This window comes from Ambystoma mexicanum, chromosome 11, assembly GCF_040938575.1.
Source record: "Ambystoma mexicanum isolate Mex_15411 chromosome 11, UKY_AmexF1_1, whole genome shotgun sequence".
Taxonomy (NCBI): Eukaryota; Metazoa; Chordata; class Amphibia; order Caudata; family Ambystomatidae; genus Ambystoma; species Ambystoma mexicanum.
In genome coordinates, this window is record NC_090934.1 from 191,655,585 (window position 1) to 191,680,564 (window position 24,980).

The window sequence follows — 24,980 nt, forward strand, 5'->3', positions numbered from 1 at the left end:
ACAATAGCCCACAGGTCATCAGCGGAAACTACATCAAGTCCATACCTGCTAATGAATGTCCCTTTGCATGCTAGTGTTTGTATTTCCAAAAGAAAAGCTTGACTCCAACTCCCAGCATTCTAAGTGCTGTTGATGTGACGAATCAACTTCCGGGGCCCCAGTGGTCAAGGGATGAATATCGGTTTATAAACCATCAATCAGCCCCACTCCTCTAGTACATCAGAAGGGATGCGAACAGATTGGAAACACAAGCAAATTATAAACCTCCTTGTCCAATTTTGGTAACATGGGCGGAATGGCAGACTTATCTCCGAAAGGCTGTGTGTGGATCGTTGGTTTGTTGCAACACAGCGAAAATACCATTATTAACCAATGATAAAAGGGACTGTCCAGTGAAGATTGTATGAAAAGATCTACTTTACTCTTGTCACAACAGACAATTCTAGCACACTACGAAATACAGCCCACTCTGTAAAGGAATGCAGAGGATAGACTGTTTCAAAGAGGGAAAAGGGATGCACTCTGGATACTGATAGGAGGGTAGTCGGTATAGTAATCAGTTGCAACAGTTCAAGGATACTTGGTTTCAGCACAGTAGGAAGCAATGGGTCGTAAATTGTCACTAGGGGCCTACAGAGAAGGGCCAGGGGGACAAAATCACAATGTACATTGTGCTGTAGATGTTCTTGGTGCTCAACAGGGTTGAGTCGGTTTCAGGGCACTTTGCACCTTCTATGACAGAGTTCAAGACGGGAGACGTTTGCTGGTATAAGGCGCAACCAGTTTGATGAGCGAGGCTAGACAGACGACTGCAATCTGGCCTGCATGGTGGCTCGGGGTCAGGCATTGTTGTCTCAGTGCTGGTTGTAGTTCTGAAGCACTGGCCAAGCTGTCTGAGACGGCTTTAGCGACTGCAGTGTAACAACAATCAGTGGTGCAGTCGGTTGCAGCTCGAGGGGCTCAACAGGCTCAAAAATGTCTTTTAAGTCGAATGCCGGTAGATACTTGTCAATGCACTTCTCCTAGCTTCTTCACTGGGCTTCAGTTGTCCTTTAAGGCGGACAGCCCCAAGCTGAGGAGATTGTTGCGGGCATCTGCCTTGTCCTTTGTTTGGTTTAGAGACTCTCTGGCACTTCCCACCTCAGAAGCTTGCTACAGAGACTAGCAGGGCACGCTGTGTGCTGGCTGGGTACCGGTTCTGGAGCTCTTGGAGGGTCCTCTGGGTTCAGTATTTCCCTCTGGTCCCTGGGAGATTTTAGGGGCGGGATCTTGCTTCCCTCTTGGAGGTCCTGGCCTTCCTTCACTGGCAGAAGATGTAAGGCAGACTGTACCTTCAGCCAGGGTCCACTGATGAGTTTGTCCTTCTGCTTCTGGTGAAGCCTTCAGATGATCTGCCGATAGAGCGGCTCAGCCCTCTTTTAAAGCCAAGAAGACCACAGGGATTGGTGTGGGCTAAGCCTACCTTAATGAACCAATCCTTGATCCTAACCGCCAATCTCCTGTATGCGTGAGGTCATAACCAGAGTGCTTTGCAACAGAAAAGGTAAAGGGGTGAAAACATGTACTACTAAATCCCACCCATCTGCCTGTCTGTTCAAAGGGTCTCTCTGGTTATTGAGACTCTCTGTGGTTCCCGATTAAAGCGGCAGGACCCCTTGAAGCTGCAGTGAGACCAGACTTTCAGGCTCCACCAAACCACATACTTATACCTTCTGAATGGAGTCCCCCAGTGGGGATGACTACTGTAAACATGCAGTCCCAGACATGACATTTCACTGTCAATCAATACTAAAGGCAGAAGCTGGCTTTAGGTAGACACAGTGCAAATGAAAGGTTGTTAGGGAGTTCCTGTGTCCTTTTTTAGCGCTGCAGCCATGTTCCATTGGGGGCGTGTTTGAATGAAACTCTGATTAATATGCAAATGCTGCGACCAGCTATAGTGCTCAACAAAAGGACAGTGCAGATCCATGGAGCCTTTGTTAGTTAATTAGGCAGGCCATGGCAGGGGGAAGGTTTGGTCCTCCCCGTTCTGTCAATGCATTGTGTACTCCACCTGTTAGATCCCAACTAAATATGACAGTGAGGACTGCACCTGTAGGCTTTGTCCACCCAGAGTACACAGGTGTGACAAATCAACTTCCGGGGCACCAGTGGCTCAGGGATGAACATCGGTTTCTAAACCATCAATCAGCCCTACAACTTTAGTACACCAGAAGGGATCCAAACAGATTGGAAAACAAGTTAATTATAAACCTCCTTGTCCAATTTTTGGTAACGTGGACGGAATGGCAGGCTTATCTCCGCAAGGTGTGGATCATTGGTTAGTTGCAACAAGGCAAAAATACAAGTATTACCCAATGATAAAAGGGACTATCTAGTCAAGGTTGTATAAAAATATCTACTTTTTTATTATTACAACTGACAGTTCTAGCACACTACAAAATACAACCCACACTCTAAAGGAACATAGAGGACAGACAGTTTCATGAAAGAAAGGGATGCACTCTAGATACTGACAGGAAGGTAGTCTGTAAAGCAATCAGTCTTAACTGTTGAAGGTTATTTGGTTTCAGCACCAATGGAGCAAGGGGTCATAAATGTCACAGGGGGCCTTTGGAGAAGGACCAGGGGGACAGAACCACAATGTACCTGGTGCTTGAGATGTTCTTGATGCTCAACAGCATCAAGTCGGTTCCAGGATGCTTTCTAGCTCCTGCGACAGAGTTCAATACTGGAGACAGCTGCGGGTATCAGGCGGCAGGCAGTTCGGCAAGCGAGGCTGGGCGGATGGCTGCAGGCTGGTTTACTCGGTGGCTTGGTGAAGAATCTGGGCTAGTTGGCGGATCTGGAATGCTGGTCGAGGTGTCTCGGACAGCTTAAGTGACTGCAGCATGACAACAGTCTGTGGTGCAGTCGGTCACGGTTCGAGGGCTCGACTGCCTCGAAAATGTCCTTAAGAGATGGACACTGGTTGACGCTTGTGTGGCACTTCTCCTAGCTTCTTCGCATCCTCTCAAGGCGGGTGGCCCAAAGCTGCGGAGAGTGCTTGCAGGCAACAGCTTTTTCCTTTGCTCAGATACTCGCTGGCACTTCCCACCTAGTAAGCTTGCTGACAGAACTTAGAAGGGCACGCTGTGTGCTGGCTGGGTACAAGTTCTGGAGCTGCTGGATGGGTCCTCCTAGTCCGGTATCTCCCTCTGTTCCCTGGGAGATGTTTAGGGGAGGGATCTTGCTTCCCTTTGGGAAATCCTGTTCTTCCTTCACTGGTGGAAGATGTAAGGCAGACTGTACCTTCAGCCAGGGTCCAAATGAGTCCTTCTCTGCTTCTGGTGAATCCTTCAGATGATCTGGTAAGAAATGGGCTCAGTGCTCTTTTAAAGCAAAATGGGCCCCAGTAATTGGTACAGGCTAAACCCACCTTAACTAACCATTCCGGGGTCCCCACCAACAATCTTCTGGTATGCGTGAGGTCAGGACCAGAGTGCTTTGCAACAGGAAAGGTAGGGGTGACACCATGTACTGCTCAGTCCCACCCATCTTCCTGTCTGTTGCAGATCAAAGTGTCTCTCTGGTTAACTGAGCCCTATGTGGCTCTTGATCAAAGTGCAGGTATCCCTTCAAGTTTGTGATGAGAGCAGACTTCCTGTCTCCCTTAAATCACATACTTCTCCCTCTGAAAGGGGTCGGCTCTGCAGGGGTTGCCTACGATACTAGCGGATCCAAACATGCCATTCACTGTCCTTCATCCAGAGGGGTGGGAACTAGCTTCAAGTTGACACATTGCAAATCAACGAGGTGTTAGCCTCGCCTTCCTGTTGTCTGTCCTGTGACCAAGCCCCTTTCACAGGCTTGACTTCATTATGGCTCAATAGTATGCAATGCCACCTGCAGGACTAGACAATTGGGAGGCACACCATAGAGCCTTTGTTATTTTAAATAGGCTGTCCATGGCCGGAGGAAGGTGTGCCTTTCCCCTAATTGAGATGCTCTGATGCAGCCGTGGCTGTCTGTCACATTCCAGCTGAACATGACATGAAGGATGGCGCCTGTAAGCTGTGTTCTCCCGGAGTACACGTAACTATGCGTTTCGTGCAGTGAGCAGGGAAAATGTGTGTGGAATAGCCTCACACATTTTCAGAGGTTGATCTCCCATCAATTAGTTTCATTTTTTAAAAATCAAAAAGCCCAGGTGAGCGCACACACCCCATGAGGATGGTCATAGTCCTCACAACGGGTCATTGCGTATTTTGTGCGGTGAGCATAGGAAAATGTGTGTGGATCAGCCCCACACATTTTCCAGGGGTTGATCTATCATGCTTCAATTTCATTTCAAATTTCAAAAAAGCTCAGGCGAGCGTACACCCACCGTGTGCATGATCGAATTCCTCACAGTTGGCTACAAAAGCCAGAACTGGATACTTGTGATTTTAAAAACAGGGGCTGAGTTGTGAATTCCGATTGTGGGGGTAACACAAAGAAATTGGCATAGGTTCTGCACTGGGGAGATGTTGCCAGTGTGATACTTAGAGGGAGCGCACACTTGTGAATCTGTAACCCGATTGAATTGGATGAATGGAGGAGATAAACTGGATGGAAAACCTGCTCACTTCACAAACCTGCATCACTACTTCATTTGGACGCAGGGTCTCAGATAGGAGTAAGTAGGCAGCAGAGTATGACAATAGCAGGGACAGACCTCCTACACCCTACCTCAGCAGTCTACTTTCTATGCACTGTCTGCAGTGCTGTGTCCGCCAGCAGAGCACACACACAGGGCCACAATCAATGCTGCCGCACATCAATGAAGAGCTGTTAAGTCACCCAGCAGCCAAGAGCAGCCCCTCCAATCAGAATGTAGCGCACACAACCGCTAATGATGTGCCATTAGTGACTTAATGGTTTAGTGCCTACATTCTGATGGGAGGGGAGGTACACAAAAGTGTTGTGGTAGTTGTGCACAAAAGATTCTCTGCAGGAGTGCATCTGACGTCACACATTGCCTTTTTATAGGCGCCCCCATACTTTTGTCTGTGGCCCCCTCTGTGCCCCTCCTAAATTTGATTCCTGGCGGCGCCACTGATGATGGGCTGCTTACAAATGCCCCTGGGCACTGTGCCAGACATGGCATCTGAAGCACAATAAGGTCCCGTGTGTTCCCCGTCAGGACCGACCGTAAGTCATGTGGGCATTTATCCAATTTCCTCTGAAAAGGGCTCTTTCATGGAGAAAAATCCCGCCCAAACATTCCTTGCATCGCCAGCCTCTTTCACGTGTATATCACGTGATCCCAAATTGAAAGTAAACAAGCAGCCGCTGCTCCCCCAAAACTCTGGTGTCTAGAGGCCACAAAAGGTCCTAATCCGACACTGTACATGAACTACATGTGCGAAGAGGCTTGCAATTATCTACATAGTCAATATTGTCTGGTTGGGTATGGACTGAATTTGGTATATTTTAACATATCGTCATTGATTCATTTTAATAATTTACAAATTGCATATTTATGTGATGGAATGTTAACACTTTGTGGGAAGTCGAAGTAAAGAATTATAAGTGTAAAAAGGACATAGAGCATGAATCTGTGAATATGATTGCACAGCACACACAACACCCACCTTGCAAACTACATACTTGCCAACTCTACAGATGTATGCAGTAGGCTACTGCTTTTTAAGGAGCCCTACCGCCTACAGATTTGGGTGACAGATCCACTGCTTTTTACAGTAGCAGGTAATGCATGTAACTCTAAGGAAGGCTGCAGGACAAAGCATGCAACACATTAATTAGTCTGTCTGTACAGTGGGCTGGCAGGTGATTCCTTTTATTGGGCTCAGACCAATCCACTGACCTGACAGCTGCGTGACTCTGTCATGCTCTCTTGCCAGTACAACCCTTAGCTGAACCACCAGTGATGGCAAGTGGCAGAGCGTAACCCCATCTCACAGCATCTGCCTTTCAGACTGAGGTTGGAATCAGTCTCCATGTAATTCAACTTGCACTGCAGCAATACATATGTACTGCCCGGGCTGCTGCTACAGAGAAGTGGCAAACGTTACCTACCAGCTCTGTGGGATTACCTTCTGTGACATTAGGTAATTGAAATTGGTGTTAATTTACTATTCAGAATTATACATTTTTTACATTTGAACATCTTTCCGTGTTGTGCTGTTTTGATGGATTGTGTATTTTAGAATGCTTCAATGGTGCCAACAATGTATGTTTTGTATTTTCATGTGATGTCATTGCATACATGCCAACATTCCGATGCACCTTGGAGGGAGATTTCATAAAAGAAATTCGGAGACAACAATTTTCTCATAGGAACGCATTGGGGAAATAATTATTTTAGGCGGGAGAACGTGAAAAATAGCAATATTTTTCACTGAAAAATCGGGAGTCTTCCGCCTAAATCGGGGGGGGGGGGGGTGGAGAGGGGTTGCCGTGTATGTCATTGTTATGCGAATTATTATTTTTGAAACTTGAAAAATCCTACAACCTTTTGGTCACAGAATGTTGGCAAGTATCAAACTATGGACCTGCGAAAGTCAACGTGCAGTATCTTCGATTCTGACACTGCTTAGCCTGTGATAGTCAATATGCAATGCAGCATCTCTGATTCACATGGCCTGGAGCAGTGATAGGTAATAGGCAGGTTCCCTGATTCTTATATTATGTACCTGTACAACATTCCCGAGTCTCACAGAACCTATGCTAGGAAATGTGCAGCATCTCTGATTCCTACACTGTGGACCTGTGAATGTCAATATGCAGCATCTCTGATTCACATGGCCTGGAGCAGTGATAGGCAATAGGCAGGTTCCCTGATTCCTACACTATGTACCTGTTATAGTAAATGTACAACATTCCCGAATCCCACAGGACCTGTGATAGGGGATGTGCAGCATCCCTGATTCGTACACTGTGGACCTGTGATAGGGAATGTGCAGCATCCCTGATTCCTACACCGTGGACCTGTGATAGGGGATGTGCAGCATCCATGAATCCTACACTGTGGACCTGTGATAGGGAATGTGCAGCATCCCTGATTCCTACACCGTGGACCTGTGATAGGGGATGTGCAGCATCCATGAATCCTACACTGTGGACCTGTGATAGGGAATGTGCAGCATCCCTGATTCCTACACCGTGGACCTGTGATAGGGAATGTGCATCATCCATGAATCCTACACTGTGGACCTGTGATAGGGAATGTGCAGCATCCCTGATTCCTACACCGTGGACCTGTGATAGGGGATGTGCAGCATCCACGAATCCTACACTCTGGACCTGTGATAGGGAATGTGCAGCATCCCTGATTCCTACACCGTGGACCTGTGATAGGGGATGTGCAGCATCCATGAATCCTACACTGTGGACCTGTGATAGGGAATGTGCAGCATCCCTGATTCCTACACCGTGAACCTGTGATAGGGGATGTGCAGCATCCATGATTCCTACACTGTGGACCTGTGATAGGGGATGTGCAGCATCCATGATTCCTATATTAAGGGCCTATGATGGTCAGTATGCAGCATCCCTGCTTCCTATGGTTTGGAGCTGTTATAGGTAATAGGCAGGATCCCTGATTCCTACACTATGTACCTGTTACAGTAATTGTACAACATTCCCGATTCCCACACTGTGGATCTGTGATAGGGAATGTTGCAGCATCCCTGCTTCCTTTGATTTGGGCCTGATATAGGGAATATACTTTATCTCTGATTCTTATGCTATGGAGCTGTAGTAAAAGTACAGCATCCTGAATTCCCGCACTGTGGACCTGTGACTTTGGAGGTACAGCATCCCTAATTCCTTTGCTCTGGAGCTGTAATAGTAGCGGCACAGCATCCTGGATTCCTGCACTGTGGACCTGTGACTTTGGAGGTACAGCATCCCTGATTCCTTTGTTCTGAAGCTATAATAGTAGCAGTACAGCATCCTGTATTCCTGCACTGTGGACCTGTGACTTTGGAGGTACAGCATCCCTGATTCCTTTGTTCTGAAGCTATAATAGTAGCAGCACAGCATCCTGTATTCCTGCACTGTGGACCTGTGACTTTGGAGGTACAGCATTCTGATTCCTTTGTTCTGAAGCTATAATAGTAGCAGCACAGCATCCTGTATTCCTGCACTGTGGACCTGTGACTTTGGAGGTACAGCATCCCTGATTCCTTTGTTCTGAAGCTATAATAGTAGCAGCACAGCATCCTGTATTCCTGCACTGTGGACCTGTGACTTTGGAGGTACATCATCCCTGATTCCTTTGCTCTGGAGCTGTAATAGTGTCAGCACAACATCCTGAATTCCCACACTGTGGACCTGAGAATTTTGAGGTACAGCATCCCTGATTCCTTTGCTCTGGAGCTGTAATGGTAGCAGCACAGCATCCAGGATTCCCGCCCTGTGGACCTGTGACTTTGTAGGTACAGCATCCCTGATTCCTTTGCTCTGGAGCTGTAATATTAGCAGCACAGCATCCTGAATTCCTTCACTGTGGACTTGTGACTTTGGAGGTACAACATCCCTGATTCCCTTCCTCTGGAGCTGTAATAGTAGCAGCACAGCATCCTGAATTCCTTCACTGTGGACTTGTGACTTTGGAGGTACAACATCCCTGATTCCCTTCCTCTGGAGCTGTAATAGTAGCAGCACAGCATCCTGAATTCCTTCACTGTGGACTTGTGACTTTGGAGGTACAACATCCCTGATTCCCTTCCTCTGGAGCTGTAATAGTAGCAGCACAGCATCCTGAATTCCCACACTGTGGACCCGTGACTTTGGAGGGACAGCATCCCTGATTCCTACAATGTGGACATGTAATTGTGAATAAATATCATCCCTGATTCCTACACTGTGGACCTGTAATTGTGAATGCACAGCATACCCGATTCCTACACTATGGCTGTAATTGTGAATGTACAGCATACCCGATTCCTACACTATGGCTGTAATTGTGAATGCACAGCATACCCGATTCCTACACTATGGCTGTAATTGTGAATGCACAGCATACCCGATTCCTACACTATGGCTGTAATTGTGAATGCACAGCATACCCGATTCCTACACTATGGCTGTAATTGTGAATGCACAGCATCCCTGATTCCTACACTGTGGACCTGCAATTGTGAATACACAGCATCCCTGATCCCTATACTCTCAAGCTGTAATAGTCCCACACGGTGGACCTTTGATAGTGACTGCACGGCACTCAGCATCCCAAACCATGGATCCATGATAGTGAATACACAGCCCCTACAGTATGGATCAGTGGTCGCTCCCCCATTCTCATACCATGGAATTGTGATAGAAAATGCCCAGCACCCCACATTTGAAGAACGTGGTCCTATACTAGTAAGTGTACAGCCCATGAATCTGTGATCTTGGTGTGCCTCTGCAGCCGGACTCTGCGGAATGCGGTGATGAATGTTCAACCTCAACGGTAAGTCCAACTTTTACAGTGAATTGTGGGTAGAGCTGTAGAGCCTGGATGCTCTGCCCTGGCCTCGCGGGAGGAGCAGAAGTTGAGTAACACACAGAGTCTTTGTTGGCAACTGCCTCATTAATATCAGCATCTCACCGTTACTGCGTTCCCGCAGGTTCCGCCGAAAGTCAGGATCTGGTTGGAATACACACGTGTGCCGTTTATGAAATCAGTGTACATGTTCCTGCACTCGACTGAGCTGTTTCGCACGTGCATGCCATCAGGGTTGTATCCAAGCTTCTCCAGCAAGCACTTGGGCACCGTGATGATCATCAGTGATGGTTCACAGCGCAGGATAGGGGCGACCTGGGAAATATCTGTGAAAGAGAATAGTGAAAGGTGAACAGGAAGGGCTGGTGGGGCTCCATAAGGAGGAGAAGATGGGCTTCCACGTTACATGAGACTATGTGCTTCACGTTACCAGAGTCTGTGGACTAACACAGGTCTTGCTAGACTGGCTGGTTCTTCCTGAAGTTCTGAAATGGAGTTTTCACACATGGCTTACTGTACTAGCCTAGATGAGTCCATTGAGGACACAATATGGGATACTGTGCCATGGGCGATACATTTAAATAGAAGGTGTGAGACCATGCCTGGAGGCGCTGAAGATCACACACATTCCACATTAGGGATAGAGTGCTTTTAGGCCAGTTGTCTCCTCTATAGTCACAACTCCATTTTACCATCAGGGTGGAGTAGGATGTGGTGTGCGAGGGTGGTGGTATGTTTGATTGGCATGAAATGTTCCTGGTTCTTGCATGTTTATACCACCCATTTAGGTTCCTATGTCATGCTGTGCATCTCCCCGGTGACACTCAAATCCCGTTCCAATATCTTATTGGTGACACAGCATCTCAGCTATGTTATGCTATGTTGTCATGTTTCAATATGCGATTGTTTCATGCCATGCTAGGTTATTCAGTGATGTGTTATGTGGGTATGACAAACATTACTTGACCAGTAATCGTCTATCTGGTGCTTGTATCTGCTTAGAGACACGTGTTACCTGAATAAGAAAGTGCCTCTGTGGATATATACAATTACTCATTCTGTGCCATAGTCTATTCACATCTAACACAAAACCTCCAATACATTAATAAACACAAATATCAAATTACATTACAAAGACCTTGAGCACATCAAATATTTACAATTAACATCCGCATGGCCTGGCAGCATGGACACTCACACTGTGGCGCATGGGGACTGTCATAGAAGAAGGGACCTTTCTTAAGGGTGAAGGGAAGCACATGCTCTGTCCAGAACCTGCCTGTGCGCAGGGACAACACCACTCAGGGGTTATGAGCTGAAGAGCAGAATACCTGAGGGTTTATGTGAGGCCTAAGGAGAAATGTTAAGTATCTTGGGGCACCCGTCGTTAAAGCAGCTGGTGCTTTTTAAAGTAAAGAATGCACCTTGCTTGGTGAGTTAATCCCTTCAGTAGAAAAACAATTGTTGCGATGATTGCACTGAAGAGGACGCAGTTGTGCAAACACAAGGTGTTAGGAACCTTAAACAGCTAAGTGAAGGGACTGGCTGAGGAACAGCAGGGTTCGAAATTGAGGGGAGATGGGAGCTATTTAGCTCCTGCTTGTTGCCTAGTGGAGCCTGGCTAGCTTGACCAACTGATGCCGAACAAGAATATGTAAGTGAATTGAACTCTGTTTTTGGGTCAGCCTATAAATAAACGTTAGGACACATATGTATGATATTTAAAGCACGGGTCAAAAATAATGGACAAAACGTCCATCTTATGTGGAAGTTAGATTTGTGGAATGCTATGCAATAGCTCCTCATCCCCAGTGGTAGGCCCTGGTCACTGGTTAATGCTGGATACTCAAGGGCTGCTTTTATCTCCTGCTTATCCAATCATAATTTCGAGCCCTGTAATAGTGTCACCTTTTTTGCATTACATGGTACAGGTGTATCCTGTCTCCGGCCTTGTTTCCACCACTAAGCTGTGGAACCATCACAGATCCACAGTTTGCACCTTCTTCTCAGGACCCATCTCTGGTTTGTGCCAGAATGTGGCGGTAAAGATCCCAGACTTACTTGCTCCATTGTGCTTGCTTGGATTACACTGGCACTCTGCTTGAGGGAGCTCACAGCGTTCATCGTCCATGCAGGCCGGGTAACAAACTGGAACATCTGTGATAGGTAGAGGTAGAGTGCAGCTGGGTAAACACAAGCTGGTGAAAACAAGTAGTATGACTTCCCATACCATATGGTGCACAAAGCCCACTAGCCATTGTCCATGATGCGCGGCAGGACCCTTGGCCCATGTACCCTAATACCACCATCCCACCACTCACCAACCAGAAGGATGCAAGACTTGTTTCCTAAATGCTCAACTGTGAATAATTTTACCCGCAATCATGAATTCTGGGACCCAGTGCACAACAGCCCCCAAAATGTGCATCTCACTGAAAGAAGGAGCCAAATGCCCACAGAGCACCAAACTCTGAACACACCACCCAGTCGTTGTCCTGAGGTACACAATATAACATGATAAGATACTGCCCACTGGTACCCCCACTTTGAACCCTCCATCCAAAGACTCAATGCCTCAGGGATAGAACAGTCCCTGCACCTCTAACTATGACACTAATAGCACATCGCATTGAAGAAAACAATGGCCCTTGCACCAGCCCTACATCCACTGCCATAGGAACAGCCACCCAACACCTTCATCTCCAAACATTTAGGACTGCCACCTTGGGAAATGCAATGTCACAAACATTCAGATCACTGAACACTGATACTACCCTCCATAAAACCTCAAGTGTGTGGGATTGTGACAAAGTCCCCTGCCTGAACTTACTGAGGGGTTGTGGTGTCACCAAGTGGGTGGAATGCATCCACAAGCCCTGAGATGCTGGCTCCAGGGACAGCATGGGGAGAATCTCATGGCACACCCATCACGTGATGCACAGGAGGCGGGGGCTCCTCACTGCTGTCATAGAAGCTCCTAATGCTTTAAGGGAATCGAGATGGGGCAATCCCGATGAGCTGTAAGTGCCTACATGCTCAAATCACTTTGTGCAGTTGCAGAAATCTTATCCACAGAGTAAGGAGTGAGACCCGCACCACAAGAGAAAACTCAAGCAGTCAACTCACAAGGTCTCCACACAAATACAACTAAGGCCTGTTAGGCTAAGGGAGTCCATCCCGAGTACGGAGCCAGGGTGTGGGAAGCGGAGAGATGGCCTCTGATGGGGAGGAACCAGCCAACCCAAAGTCCCACAACAGAACTATATGCCACCCCTAGGGGGCGGACCAATCAGGCAAGCCAAAATCAGCTGCATAGGGAAGAACACTTGATTTCCCTTGGACAAGAGAGAGGCCGGAAGGTGGGGTCAAGGCCCTAAAAAAGGAAGAGCATGTATCGGAAGGCTGTAAGAGTCCAGAGAAGGAGCTCATTTGGAGATGGCTGTGAAGGAGCTGAAAAAGAAGATTACACATCAGATGAAATACCCAGGAGGCTGAGGTAAGGAGGAGGTAGAAGACTTGAGGAGAGACCCAGGGGCCTGGGTAAAAAAGACAAAGGGGGCTGGGGAAAGAAAGAGCCAGGGAAATGGGCAGAGGAAGACCCAAGCCCCAGGAGACTGGGGAGAGGAAGATTCAGATGACTGGGTGGGTTGATCTAGCAGAATGGCATGAGGAAAACCTAGAGGACTGGGAAAAGGAAGATTCAGGTGGCTTGGGAGAGGAAAACCGAGGAGGCTGTGTGTTATGCTGGAAATGCATAGGAGGGATGGGGCCTCTGTATCCTTGTCCTTTACTGCTTTATCATGTGTGTTCTGACTTGTTTTCCACACAGGAGTTCATGTGGGACTATTGGCAATCGAGCTCTCCTTTGGTTTGGTGGACAGACCCTTGAGATACCCTTATGGCACCCATGGGTGGGAGTACAACCCTGTAGTCCTAGTGTATGTTTTGGGCACCTGTGTGTGGCCCACAGAGCAGGGTACAGGCTGGTGGCAGCTCTGTGCTGAATTGACAGGTGTCGTGAGCATCCTCCATTTTGGGATGCCCAAGCCCTGTCATTGGAATCAGTGGATTCCTGATGGAGACAATATGGCCCTCATCGCCTCTTGCCGTCCATCTCCTGTTACCTTGTTTTTCCCGAAGTCCCGGGAAGCCCTGTCTCTGTCCCTCCCCCTGACTTGCTGTTGGGTGGAAGTTCCATATATGGTAGTGTGGGGGTCCAGGCCAGACCGGCTGGAGCCTTCCCAATGACTGTATGTTGTGGGTACGCCCCGTGGGATGGAACCTCAGTGAATGGAGTGTGTGACCAATACGCATTTCTTGTTGTGGATGTCTAGTATCTGGTATGTGACACAAAGACTGAGACAACCCTGCCCGAAACTGGTTTGATTGCAGTGTGGAGTGTTGAATGGATGGGTACTTGTCCCAATACACATTACTTGTTCTGAGTGTCTGGAGAGAGGATAATGGCCTGAATGCACTGTGCGCTTGATTGGCTGCCTGCCTGAATGCCCTTCTGAGTGATTGGTTGCCTGAGTGTGACCCAACAGAATGAATGAGAGACTGAATAGTATATCTGGGGACCTCTCACTGCTAGAAATCGTTCAGAAGCTGAAGTGAATCGTAACTGATGCTTAATCTTGAAGCCCTGCTGGAATAGAAGAATTGTTGTTGCTCTACTTCGTCGATCTGAAAGCTGTCATGTCTCCAAGAACTGATCAAAGAGAGGACCTTGTAAGGAGACCTCTTCCTGAGCTACGAGGGAACATTGTGCACTGCTAATCTTCACATAAGCGCCCTGGAAGCCAACCTACGAAAGACTGTCAACCCAAGACGGGAACTGCAGATTAGAAAGAGGAGATATGCCCGGGCATCCATCCACCATCGACCTAGATCTAGGAGGTATCGCTGTGACCTCGTCGACCGGAGTAGACGTGCTCTATTGCTTAAGAACATTTGATTCAAGGACTCCCTTGTTCATCACCGCTCACTGCTTTCCTCCCACGGAGAAAGTTAAGATCGCCGACAACCGAGGACAATCCGCCGGTGGGTTTCCCGCCACCCAAAGACCTCAAAGACGCCAGAGAAGATCCAGCGGTGGTCACGTCCCGATCGCTGACTCCAGACGCCGACGACCTGACGCCCTAGCTGGGCCAAAGTTCTTCATTGACTCTTTATGGCAACAAAGCATTGTCGTCGAGGTGCACCGCACGCCTCATCTGTTGCAGGACGTTTTCGACTGATCGTCAATGAGCACCGCAAGGACCGAAGCTGCTGCTTCAATGACAACATTTACCTTTTCTTCATCGCCGGAAGTTCGACGACACGTGGCTCCTGTCTTCAAGGGAGTGCACTCAAGAAGGGCCCATCGATTCCCTGACAAAGAACTCTCCAACGCCAGCTACATTGGGGTTGCAGAACTATTAGAAAGACCTGAGACTATACCAAGCACAACTGGACTGGGCTTGTCAAATACGCTTTATTTTACATGTTGCCCATGTGGGGGAATCCTCGTACAGAACTGTCTCTAGGTAGCAGGAGTCAGTATCCTGCCATTGCTTGATTAAACCTTTTGTTCGTTCCATGTCTATTGATGATTCATCTTACAATCTGATTCATATGCCATTTGAACTGTTAGCAGTTGATGCATTTGAAGGGAATCGATAGTTAAGAGTGGTACCACCTAGGCTTGAATATATTTGCCATTATAGTGTTGGCAGCATACAAAGTGTGTTATTGTGATTGTGTACATAACGTGAACCTTAGTTATATAAAGAGCCGTGTTTTCGCTAACACAGTATGTGGACATTCCTTTGTGGGTGCTTGGAGACTACAATGTACTTAAGAACCAGCCCGAATCACCTCCCAAGTGCTGAAGCTATTGATTGCTCATCCATTCTACCGCAGAGAGAATGTTGGCGGCGGTGCTCTGTGTCTCTCCTCTGCCGTATAGAGAGCAGCAGTACATACGCCCCCCCTCCAGTCTTTACACTGGGGAAGGAAAGAATCAAACTGGGGAGAGAGAACGCCAAGAGTTCGAGGGAAGAGAGAGACCCAGGAACTGGGAAGAGAGAACCAGGAGTCTAGGGAAAGAAGGACCCATGAAGTTGGACCACAGAGATTGTGAAGTTAGCTATTGTTTCAGAAGTATTTAAGACGCAGGCAGTGGGAAATGTTAAGGAGATGTGCCAAGAGAAGCTGAGAAGGAGCTGTTGAGAGGAGCTACAGAGGAGGAGGAGTGAAGAAGCCAGCCCTTGCTATGGATGAGCCTAAGGACGAATATCCTAAGAGAAAGTGGTGAATAGTAAGGAAACTATTAAAGAGTAGGTTGACCAGAGAGGAGGGCTGAAGCAGAGAATTCCCAGAAGTACGAAAGGAAGATTAAGCAGACAATTGAAGCTCAGGAGGAGGAGATGGAGAGAAGATGCAAAGGTAGGTCTGTGACCAGTGACAGAATGAACCCAAGGCATGTGCAAGAGAAGTACAAGTCAGAGAGAAAGAAGGAGAGGAATAAGCAAAGGTCCTCCAGGCACAAGCTTGGGCTGGGACATCATGGAGAAGAGAGATATTAGGTCGGGAGGACTCAGAACCAGGACCTAGAGTGGGAGAGACTGGGACTGATGGGGATGTCCCCCGAGAACCATGTGAGAGGAATTTTGAGAGACATTTTATCATTATTTGGAGTCCTTTATCTTTTCGTTTGTATCAAGCTTCACCTATTCACCCTTTCTGTTCTGTACGTATTCATCAAATCTGCATTGTTGCATTAAGATGCGTGGAGAGACGAGGACACAGAATTAGCAAGAACTGAAGGACGTTCACGCTGAACACTTTGGAATCTCCCCAAGAGACACATTTGTCCTTATTCAAAATTGGGAGGTCAATCAGCGGTATTTGCTAAATATTGACAGATGTATTTTTCGCCCAATTCCTGGTCCTGTGAAATACCGCCAGTGGTTTGCAAAGAAATAGCAATGTATTTCAAGGCAGACTTTCAGGTAAAGTTGACCTAGTTTACCCTCACCCCAGAGGTGAAGGTAACCATAAAAAATGCAACAAATAGTTAGACGTGTTTCGTCTATATAGAACGGAAGCGCCAGGGCTTCCCTATAATACAGTAGTAAAACCTTTACATGGGCACATTGGAAGGGCATGAGTAAGTGGGCATGCCTGATGAACCCCTCTCACCACTTTGACCATGTAATGCACGGAACAATGTACAGCAGAGGTATGCACCACAACTCTACATTACCCATTTCTACTATCCTAGTGAAGGCGGAAATGGACATCCTTTTTAAAATCATTTACTTGCAATTACTTAGAGGTTACCAGTGGCAGAGGTGGTATTGCCTGAACACCGCAGGGGGCATTGCAGAAAATACCACCTCCACCAGTGATACATTCTGATAGGACAGAAATGTAAGCATACCACCGATAGAGCTGGTATTTGCCTCTAGTTGTATGTTAGTGAAAACCACTCTGCTCTGCCTTTTGAGTGCACCCCAAGAACTGACTACATCCTGGAGAACGACTGTCTTCTGCGCATTCACGGCCCTAAGTGAGTCGAATTGGTTTTCTCCAGTGAAATACCCTAGTAAGACAATTGATACACCTATGGCCTGTGCTTCATCCCATGTGGCTTTCTGCCAGGCCACAATGCCCCTGTAGCCAAACTGTGAATATGGCCAGACCACTGCCATTCCCCTTACGATCCTAGCTCTGATTAATTCCGTCCCACCACCCTAGAGCAGCACAATGCCGCAGGCCACTGCAATCTTTGATCACTTCCATCACATTACACGAGAAGAACTCAGTGACCCAGGCGCTGCAAATTCTGATCACTCGCACCCCCCCACACTAGAGGAGCACAATGTCCCCAGGCACTGCAAATTCTGATCACTCCCATCCCGCAACACTAGAGGCGCACAATTCTGCAGGCACTGCAAACTTTGATCACTCCCACACCGATACCCTAGAGGAGCCGAATACCCCAGCCACTGCAACTTTGATCACTTCCATCATACCACCATAGAGAAGCACCTTGCCCCAGTCACTGCAACTTTGATCACTTCCATCCCACCACCCTAGAGCAGCACAATGCCGCAGGCCACTGCAAATTCTGATCACTTCCATCCCGCCACACTAGAGGCGCACAATGTCCCCAGGCACTCCAAATTCTGATCACTCCCATCCCGCCACACTAGAGGCGCACAATGTCCCCAGGCACTGCAAATTCTGATCACTCCCATCCCGCCACACTAGAGGCGTACAATGTCCCCACGCACTGCAAACTTTGATCACGCCCATCCCGCCACACTAGAGGCGCACAAATCTGCAGGAACTGCAAACTTTGATCGCCCCCACACTGATACCCTAGAGGAGCAGAATACCCCAGCCACTGCAAATTTGATCACTTCCATCATACCACCATAGAGAAGCACCTTGCCCCAGTCACTGCAACTTTGACCACTTCCATACCGCCGCCTTGGAGGAGCACAATGCCCCAGACACTGCAACTTTGATTACTTCCATCACACCACCCTAGAGAATCACAGTTCCCCAGCCACTGCAACTTTGATCACTTCCATCACACAACCTTAGAGGAGCACAGTGCCCCAGCCACTGCAAACGTTGTTCACTTCCATCCTGCCACCCTAGAGAAGCACAGTGTCCCTGCCACTACAACTTTGATCACTTCCATCCCACCACCCTACAGGGGCACAATGCCCCAGCCACTACAACTTTGATCACTTTCATCCCACCACCCTACAGGAGCACAATGCCCCAGCCACTGCAAGTTTGATCACTTCAATCACATAACCTTAGAGGAGCACAGTGCCAAAACCACTGCAAACTTTGCTCACTTCCATCCTGCCACCCTAGAGGAGCACAATGCCCAAGACATTGCAACTTTGATCACATCCATCCCACCACCCTAGAGGAGCGCAATGCCAAAGCCACTGCAACTTTGATCACTTCCATCACATTACCCTGGACGAGTATAATGCCCCAGCCACTGCAACTTTCATCACTTCCAGCACATAACCTTAGAGGAGCACACTGCCCCAGCCACTGCAATCGTTGCTCAATTCCATACTCCCATCATAGAGGAGCACAATGTTCCAGCCACTGCAACGTTGATCACTTCCATCCTGCCATCCTAGAGGAGCACAATGCCCAAGCCACTGCAACTTTGCTCACTTCCATCCCACCATCCTAGAGGACCACAATGCCCAAGCCACTGAAACTTTGACCACTTCCATCACATTACCCTAGACGAGCACAATGCCCAAGAAACTGCAAACGTTGCTCACTTCCATCCTACCATCCTAGAGGTGCACAATACCCCAGTCACTGCAAACGTTGCTCACTTCCATCCTACCACCCGAGAGGAGCACAATGCCCCAGCCACTGCAAACATTGTTCACTTCCAACCTGCCACCCTAGAGGAGCACAATGCCCCAGGCACTGCAAACTTTGATCATTTCCATCAGACCACCCTATAGGAGCAGAATGCATAAGACACTGTAACTTTGATCACTTCCATCACATAACCTTAGGGGAGCACAGTGCCCCAGCCACTGAAAAATGTGTTCACTTCCATCCTGCCATCCTAGAGGAGCACAATCCCCAAGACACCACAACTTTGATCACTTCCATCCCGCCACGCTAGAGGAGCACAATGCCACAAGCACTGTAAACTTTGATCACTTCCATCAGACCACCCCAGCGGAGCACAATGTCCAAGACACTGCAACTTTGATCACTTGGATCCAGCCACCCTAGTGGAGCACAATGCCCCAGGCACTGCAAACTTTGATCAGTTCCATCAGACCACCCTAGAGGAGCACAATGCCCAAGGCACTGCAACTTTGATGACTTCCATCCCGCCACCCTAGAGGAGCACAATGCCCAAGACACTGAAATTTGCATCACTTCCATCCCACAACCCTAGAGGCACAATGCCCCAGGCACTGTAACTTTGATCACTTCCATCACATAGCCGTAGAGCAGCAGAGTGCCCCAACCACTTCAAAGGTTGCTCACTTCCATCCTGCCATCCTAGAGGAGCACAATGCCCCAGCCACTGCAAACGTTGCTCACTTCCATCCCTCCACCCTAGAGGAGCACAATGCCCCAGTCACCAAACTTTTAGCATTTCCATCCGGCACCCTAGAGGAGCACAATGTCCCAGGCACTGCAGACTTTGATCACTTCCATCAGACCACCATAGAGGGACACAATGCCTAAAACACCACAACTTTGATCACTTGCATCCCACCACCCTGGAGGAGCACAATGCCACAGACACTGCAAACTTTGATCACTTCCATCAGACCACCACAGAGGAGCACAATAACCCCAGCCCCTGCAAACGTTGCTCACTTCCATCCCACCACCCTGGGGGAGCATAATGCCACAGACACTGCAACATTGATCACTTCCGTCCCTCCACCCTAGAGGAGCACAATGCCCCGGGCACTGCAAGGTTTGATCACTTCCATCCCACCACCCTGGAGGAGCACAATGCCACATACACTGCAAACTTTGATCACTTCCATCAGACCACCACAGTGGAGCACAATGCCCCAGCCCCTGCAAACGTTGCTCACTTCCATCCCTCCACCCTAGAGGAGCACAATGCCCAAGGCACTGCAACTTTGATGACTTCCATCCTGCCACCCTAGAAGAGCACAATGCCCAAGACACTGCAACTTTGATCAATTCCATCAGACCACCCCAGAGGAGCACAATGCCCAAGACACTGCAACTTTGATCACTTCCATCCCGCCACCCTAGAGGAGCACAATGCCACAGGCACGGCAAACTTTGAGCACTTCCAGCCGACCACCCCAGAGGAGCACAATGCCCACGACACTTTAAATTTGATCACTTCCAACCCGCCACCCTAGAGGAGCACAATGCCCCAGGCACTGCAAACTTTGATCACTTCCATCAGACCATCCTAGAGGAGCACAATGCCCAAGTCACTGTAACTTTGATCACTTCCATCACATAACCATAGAGGAGCACAGTGCCCCAGCCCCTTCAAAGATTATTTACTTCCATCATGCCATCCTAGAGGAGCACAATGCCCCAGCCACTGCAAACGTTGGTCACTTCCATCCTACCATCCTAGAAGAGCACAATGCCCCAGCAACTGCAGCCTTTGATCACTTCCATCAGACCACCATAGAGGGACACAATGTCTAAGACACCACAACTTTGATCACTTCCATCCCGCCACCCTAGAGGAGCACAATGCCACAGGCACTGCAAACTTTGATCACTTCCATCAGAATACCTTAGAGGAGCACAATGCCCAAGACACTGCAAATTTGATCACATTAATTCGGCCACCCTAGAGGAGCACAATGCCCCAGGCAATGCAAACTTTGATTACTTCCATCAGACCACCCCAAAGGAGGGCAATGCCCAAGACACTGCAACTTTGATCACTTCCATCCCGCCACCCTAGAGGAACACAATGCCCCAGGCACTGTAAACTTTGATCACTTCCATAATGCCACCCTAGAGGAACACAATGCCCAAGGCACTGCAACTTTGATGACTTCCATCCCGCCACCATAGAGGAGCACAATGCCCAAGACACTGCAACTTTGATCACTTCCATCAGACCACCCCAGAGGAGCACAATGCCCAAGACACTGCAACTTTGATGACTTCCATCCCGCCACCCTAGAGGAGCACAATTCCCAAGACACTGACATTTTGATTGCTTCCATCCGGCCACCATAGAGGAGCACAATGCCACAGGCACTGCAACGTCGATCACTTCCATGAGACCACCCCAGAGGAGCACAATGCCCAAGACACTGCAACTTTGAGCACTTCCATCAGACCACCCCAGAGGAGCACAATGCCCAAGACACTTTAAATTTGATCACTTCCAACCCGCCACCCTAGAGGAGCACAATGCCCAAGGCACTGCAAACTTTGATCACTTCATTCAGACCATCCTAGAGGAGCACAATGCCCAAGACATTGTAACTTTGATCACTTCCATCACATAACCGTGGAGGAGCACAGTGCCCCAGCCACTTCAAAGATTATTTACTTCCATCATGCCATCCTAGAGGAGCACAATGCCCCAGCCACTGCAAACGTTGCTCACTTCCATCCTACCACCCTAGAAGAGCACAATGCCCCAGCAACTGCAGCCTTTGATCACTTCCGTCAGACCACCATAGAGGGACACAATGTCTAAGACACCACAACTTTGATCACTTCCATCCCGCCACCCTAGAGGAGCACAATGCCACAGGCACTGCAAACTTTGATCACTTCCATCAGAATACCTTAGAGGAGCACAATGCCCAAGACACTGCAAATTTGATCACATTCATTCGGCCACCCTAGAGGAGCACAATGCCCCAGGCAATGCAAACTTCGATTACTTCCATCAGACCACCCCAAAGGAGGGCAATGCCCAAGACACTGCAACTTGATCACTTCCATCCCGCCACCCTAGAGGAACACAATGCCCCAGGCACTGTAAACTTTGATCACTTCCATCATGCCACCCTAGAGGAACACAATGCCCAAGGCACTGCAACTTTGATGACTTCCATCCCGCCACCATAGAGGAGCACAATGCCCAAGACACTGCAACTTTGATCACTTGCATCAGACCACCCCAGAGGAGCACAATGCCCAAGACACTGCAACTTTGATGACTTCCATCCCGCCACCCTAGAGGAGCACAATTCCCAAGACACTGACATTTTGATTGCTTCCATCCGGCCACCATAGAGGAGCACAATGCCACAGGCACTGCAACGTCGATCACTTCCATCAGACCACCCCAGAGGAGCACAATGCCCAAGACACTGCAACTTTGAGCACTTCCATCAGACCACCCCAGAGGAGCACATTGCCCAAGACACTTTAAATTTGATCACTTCCAACCCGCCACCCTAGAGGAGCACAATGCCCCAGGCACTGCAAACTTTGATCACTTCCATCAGACCATCCTAGAGGAGCACAATGCCCAAGACATTGTAACTTTGATCACTTCCATCACATAACCGTGGAGGAGCACAGTGCCCCAGCCACTTCAAAGGTTACTTACTTCCATCCTGCCATCCTAGAGGAGCACAATGCCCCAGCCACTGCAAACGTTGCTCACTTCCATCGTACCACCCTAGAAGAGCACAATGCCCCAGCAACTGCAGCATTTGATCACTTCCATCAGACCACCCCAGAGGAGCACAATGCCACAGGCACTGCAAACTTTGATCACTTCCATCAGACCACCTTACAGGAGCACAATGCCCAAGACACTGCAACTTTGATCACTTTCATTCGGCTACCCTAGAGGAGCACAATGCCCCAGGCACTGCAAACTTTGATCACTTCCATCATGCCACTCTAGAGGAGCACAATGCCCAAGACACTGCAACTTTGACGACTTCCATCCCGCCACCCTAGAGGAGCACAATGCCCAAGACACTGCAACTTTGATCACTTCCATCAGACCACCCCAGAGGAGCACACTGCCCAAGACACTGCAACTTTGATCACTTCTACCCGTCACCCTAGAGGAGCACAATGCACCAGCCACTGAAACTTTGATCACTTCCATCCCACCACCCTAGAGGAGCACAATGCCCAAGACATTGCAATTTTGATCACATCCATCCCACCACCCTAGAGGAGTGCAATGCCTCAGCCACTGCAACTTTGACCACTTCCATCGTACCACCCTAGAGGAGTACAAAGCCCATGACACTGTAACTTTGATCACTTACATCACATAACCTTAGAGGAGCACAGTGCCCTAGCCACTGCGAAAGTTTCTCACTTCCACCCTGTCATCCTAGAGGAGCACAATGCACAAGACACTGCAACTTTGATCACTTCCATCACATTACCCTGGACGAGCATAATGCCCCAGCCACTGCAATCGTTGCTCAATTCCATACTCCCATCATAGAGGAGCACAATGCCCAAGCCACTGCAACTTTGCTCAATTCCATCACGCAATCCTAGAGGACCACAATGCCCAAGCCACTGCAACTTTGAACACTTCCATGACAACACCCTAGACGAGCACAATGCCCAAGACACTGCAAACGTTGCTCACTTCAGTCCTACCACCCTAGAGGTGCACAATGCCCCAACAACTGCAAACGTTGCTCACTTCCATCCTACCACCCTAGAGGAGCACAATGCCCCAGCCACTGCAAACATTGCTCACTTCCATCCTGCCACCCTAGAGGAGCAGAATGCACCAGCTACTGCAACTTTGATCACTTTCATCCGGCACCCTAGAGGAGCACAATGCACAACACACCACAACTTTGATCACTTCCATCCTGCCACCCTAGAGGGGCAGAATGCACTAGCCAATGCAACTTTGATCACTTCCATCCGGCATCCTAGAGGAGCACAATCCCCAAGACACCACAACTTTGATCACTTCCATCCCACCACCCTAGAGGGGCACAATGCCACAAGCACTGCAAACTTTCATCAGTTCCATCAGAACACCCTAGAGGAGCACAATGCCCAAGGCACTGCAACTTTGATGACTTCCATCCCGCTACCCTAGAGGAGCACAATGGCCAAGACACTGAAATTTGGATCACTTCCATCCCACCACCCTAGAGGAGCACAATGCCCCAGGCACTGTAACTTTGATCACTTCCATCACATATCCGTAGAGGAGCACAGTGCCCCAACCACTTCAAAGGTTGCTCACTTCCATTCTGCCATCCTAGAGGAGCACAATGCCCCAGCCACTGCAAACGTTGCTAACTTCCATCCCGCCACCCTAGAGGAGCACAATTCCCCAGTCACCAAACATTTAGCATTTCCATCCGGCACCCGAGAGGAGCACAATCCCTCAAGCACTGCAGACTTTGATCACTTCCATCAGACCACCATAGAGGGACACAATGCCTAAGACACCACAACTTTGATCACTTCCATCCCACCACCCTGGAGGAGCACAATCCCACAGACACTGCAAACTTTGATCACTTCCATCAGACCACCACAGAGGAGCATAATGCCCCAGCCCCTGCAAACATTGCTCACTTCCAACCCACCACCGTGGGGGAGCATAATGCCACAAACACACTGCACACTTTGATCACTTCCATCAGACCACCACAGAGGAGCATAATGCCCCAGCCCCTGCAAACATTGCTCACTTCCATCCCACCACCCTGGGGGAGCATAATGCCACAGACACTGCACACTTTGATCACTTCCATCAGACCACCAGAGAGGAGCACAATGCCCAAGACACTGCAACATTGATCACTACCATCCCTCCACCCTAGAGGAGCACAATGCCCCAGACACTGCAAGGTTTGATCACTTCCATCAGACCAACCTAGAGGAGCACAATGCCCAAGACACTGCAACTTTGATCACTTTCATCCGGCCACCCTCGAGAAGCACAATGTCCCAGGCACTGCAAACTTTGATCACTTCCATCAGACCACCCTAGAGGAGCACAATGCCACAGGCACTGCAA

The 24,980-nt window shown here is 48.8% G+C and overlaps 1 protein-coding gene across 4 annotated transcripts in view; it reads right to left on the minus strand.

The window, feature by feature from the left end:
• LOC138503214 (pancreatic secretory granule membrane major glycoprotein GP2-like) overlaps window positions 1-24,980 on the minus strand; it is a 233,365-nt gene that overhangs the window by 174,772 nt on the left and 33,613 nt on the right. For all 4 annotated transcript variants that reach the window (XM_069622799.1, XM_069622802.1, XM_069622801.1 and 1 more), the window contains exons 4-5: window positions 11,537-11,632; window positions 9,581-9,801 (exon numbers count right to left, since the gene is read on the minus strand). In XM_069622799.1, coding sequence (XP_069478900.1) covers window positions 9,581-9,801; window positions 11,537-11,632 — 317 coding nt within the window. The remainder of the gene's footprint in view (window positions 1-9,580; window positions 9,802-11,536; window positions 11,633-24,980) is intronic.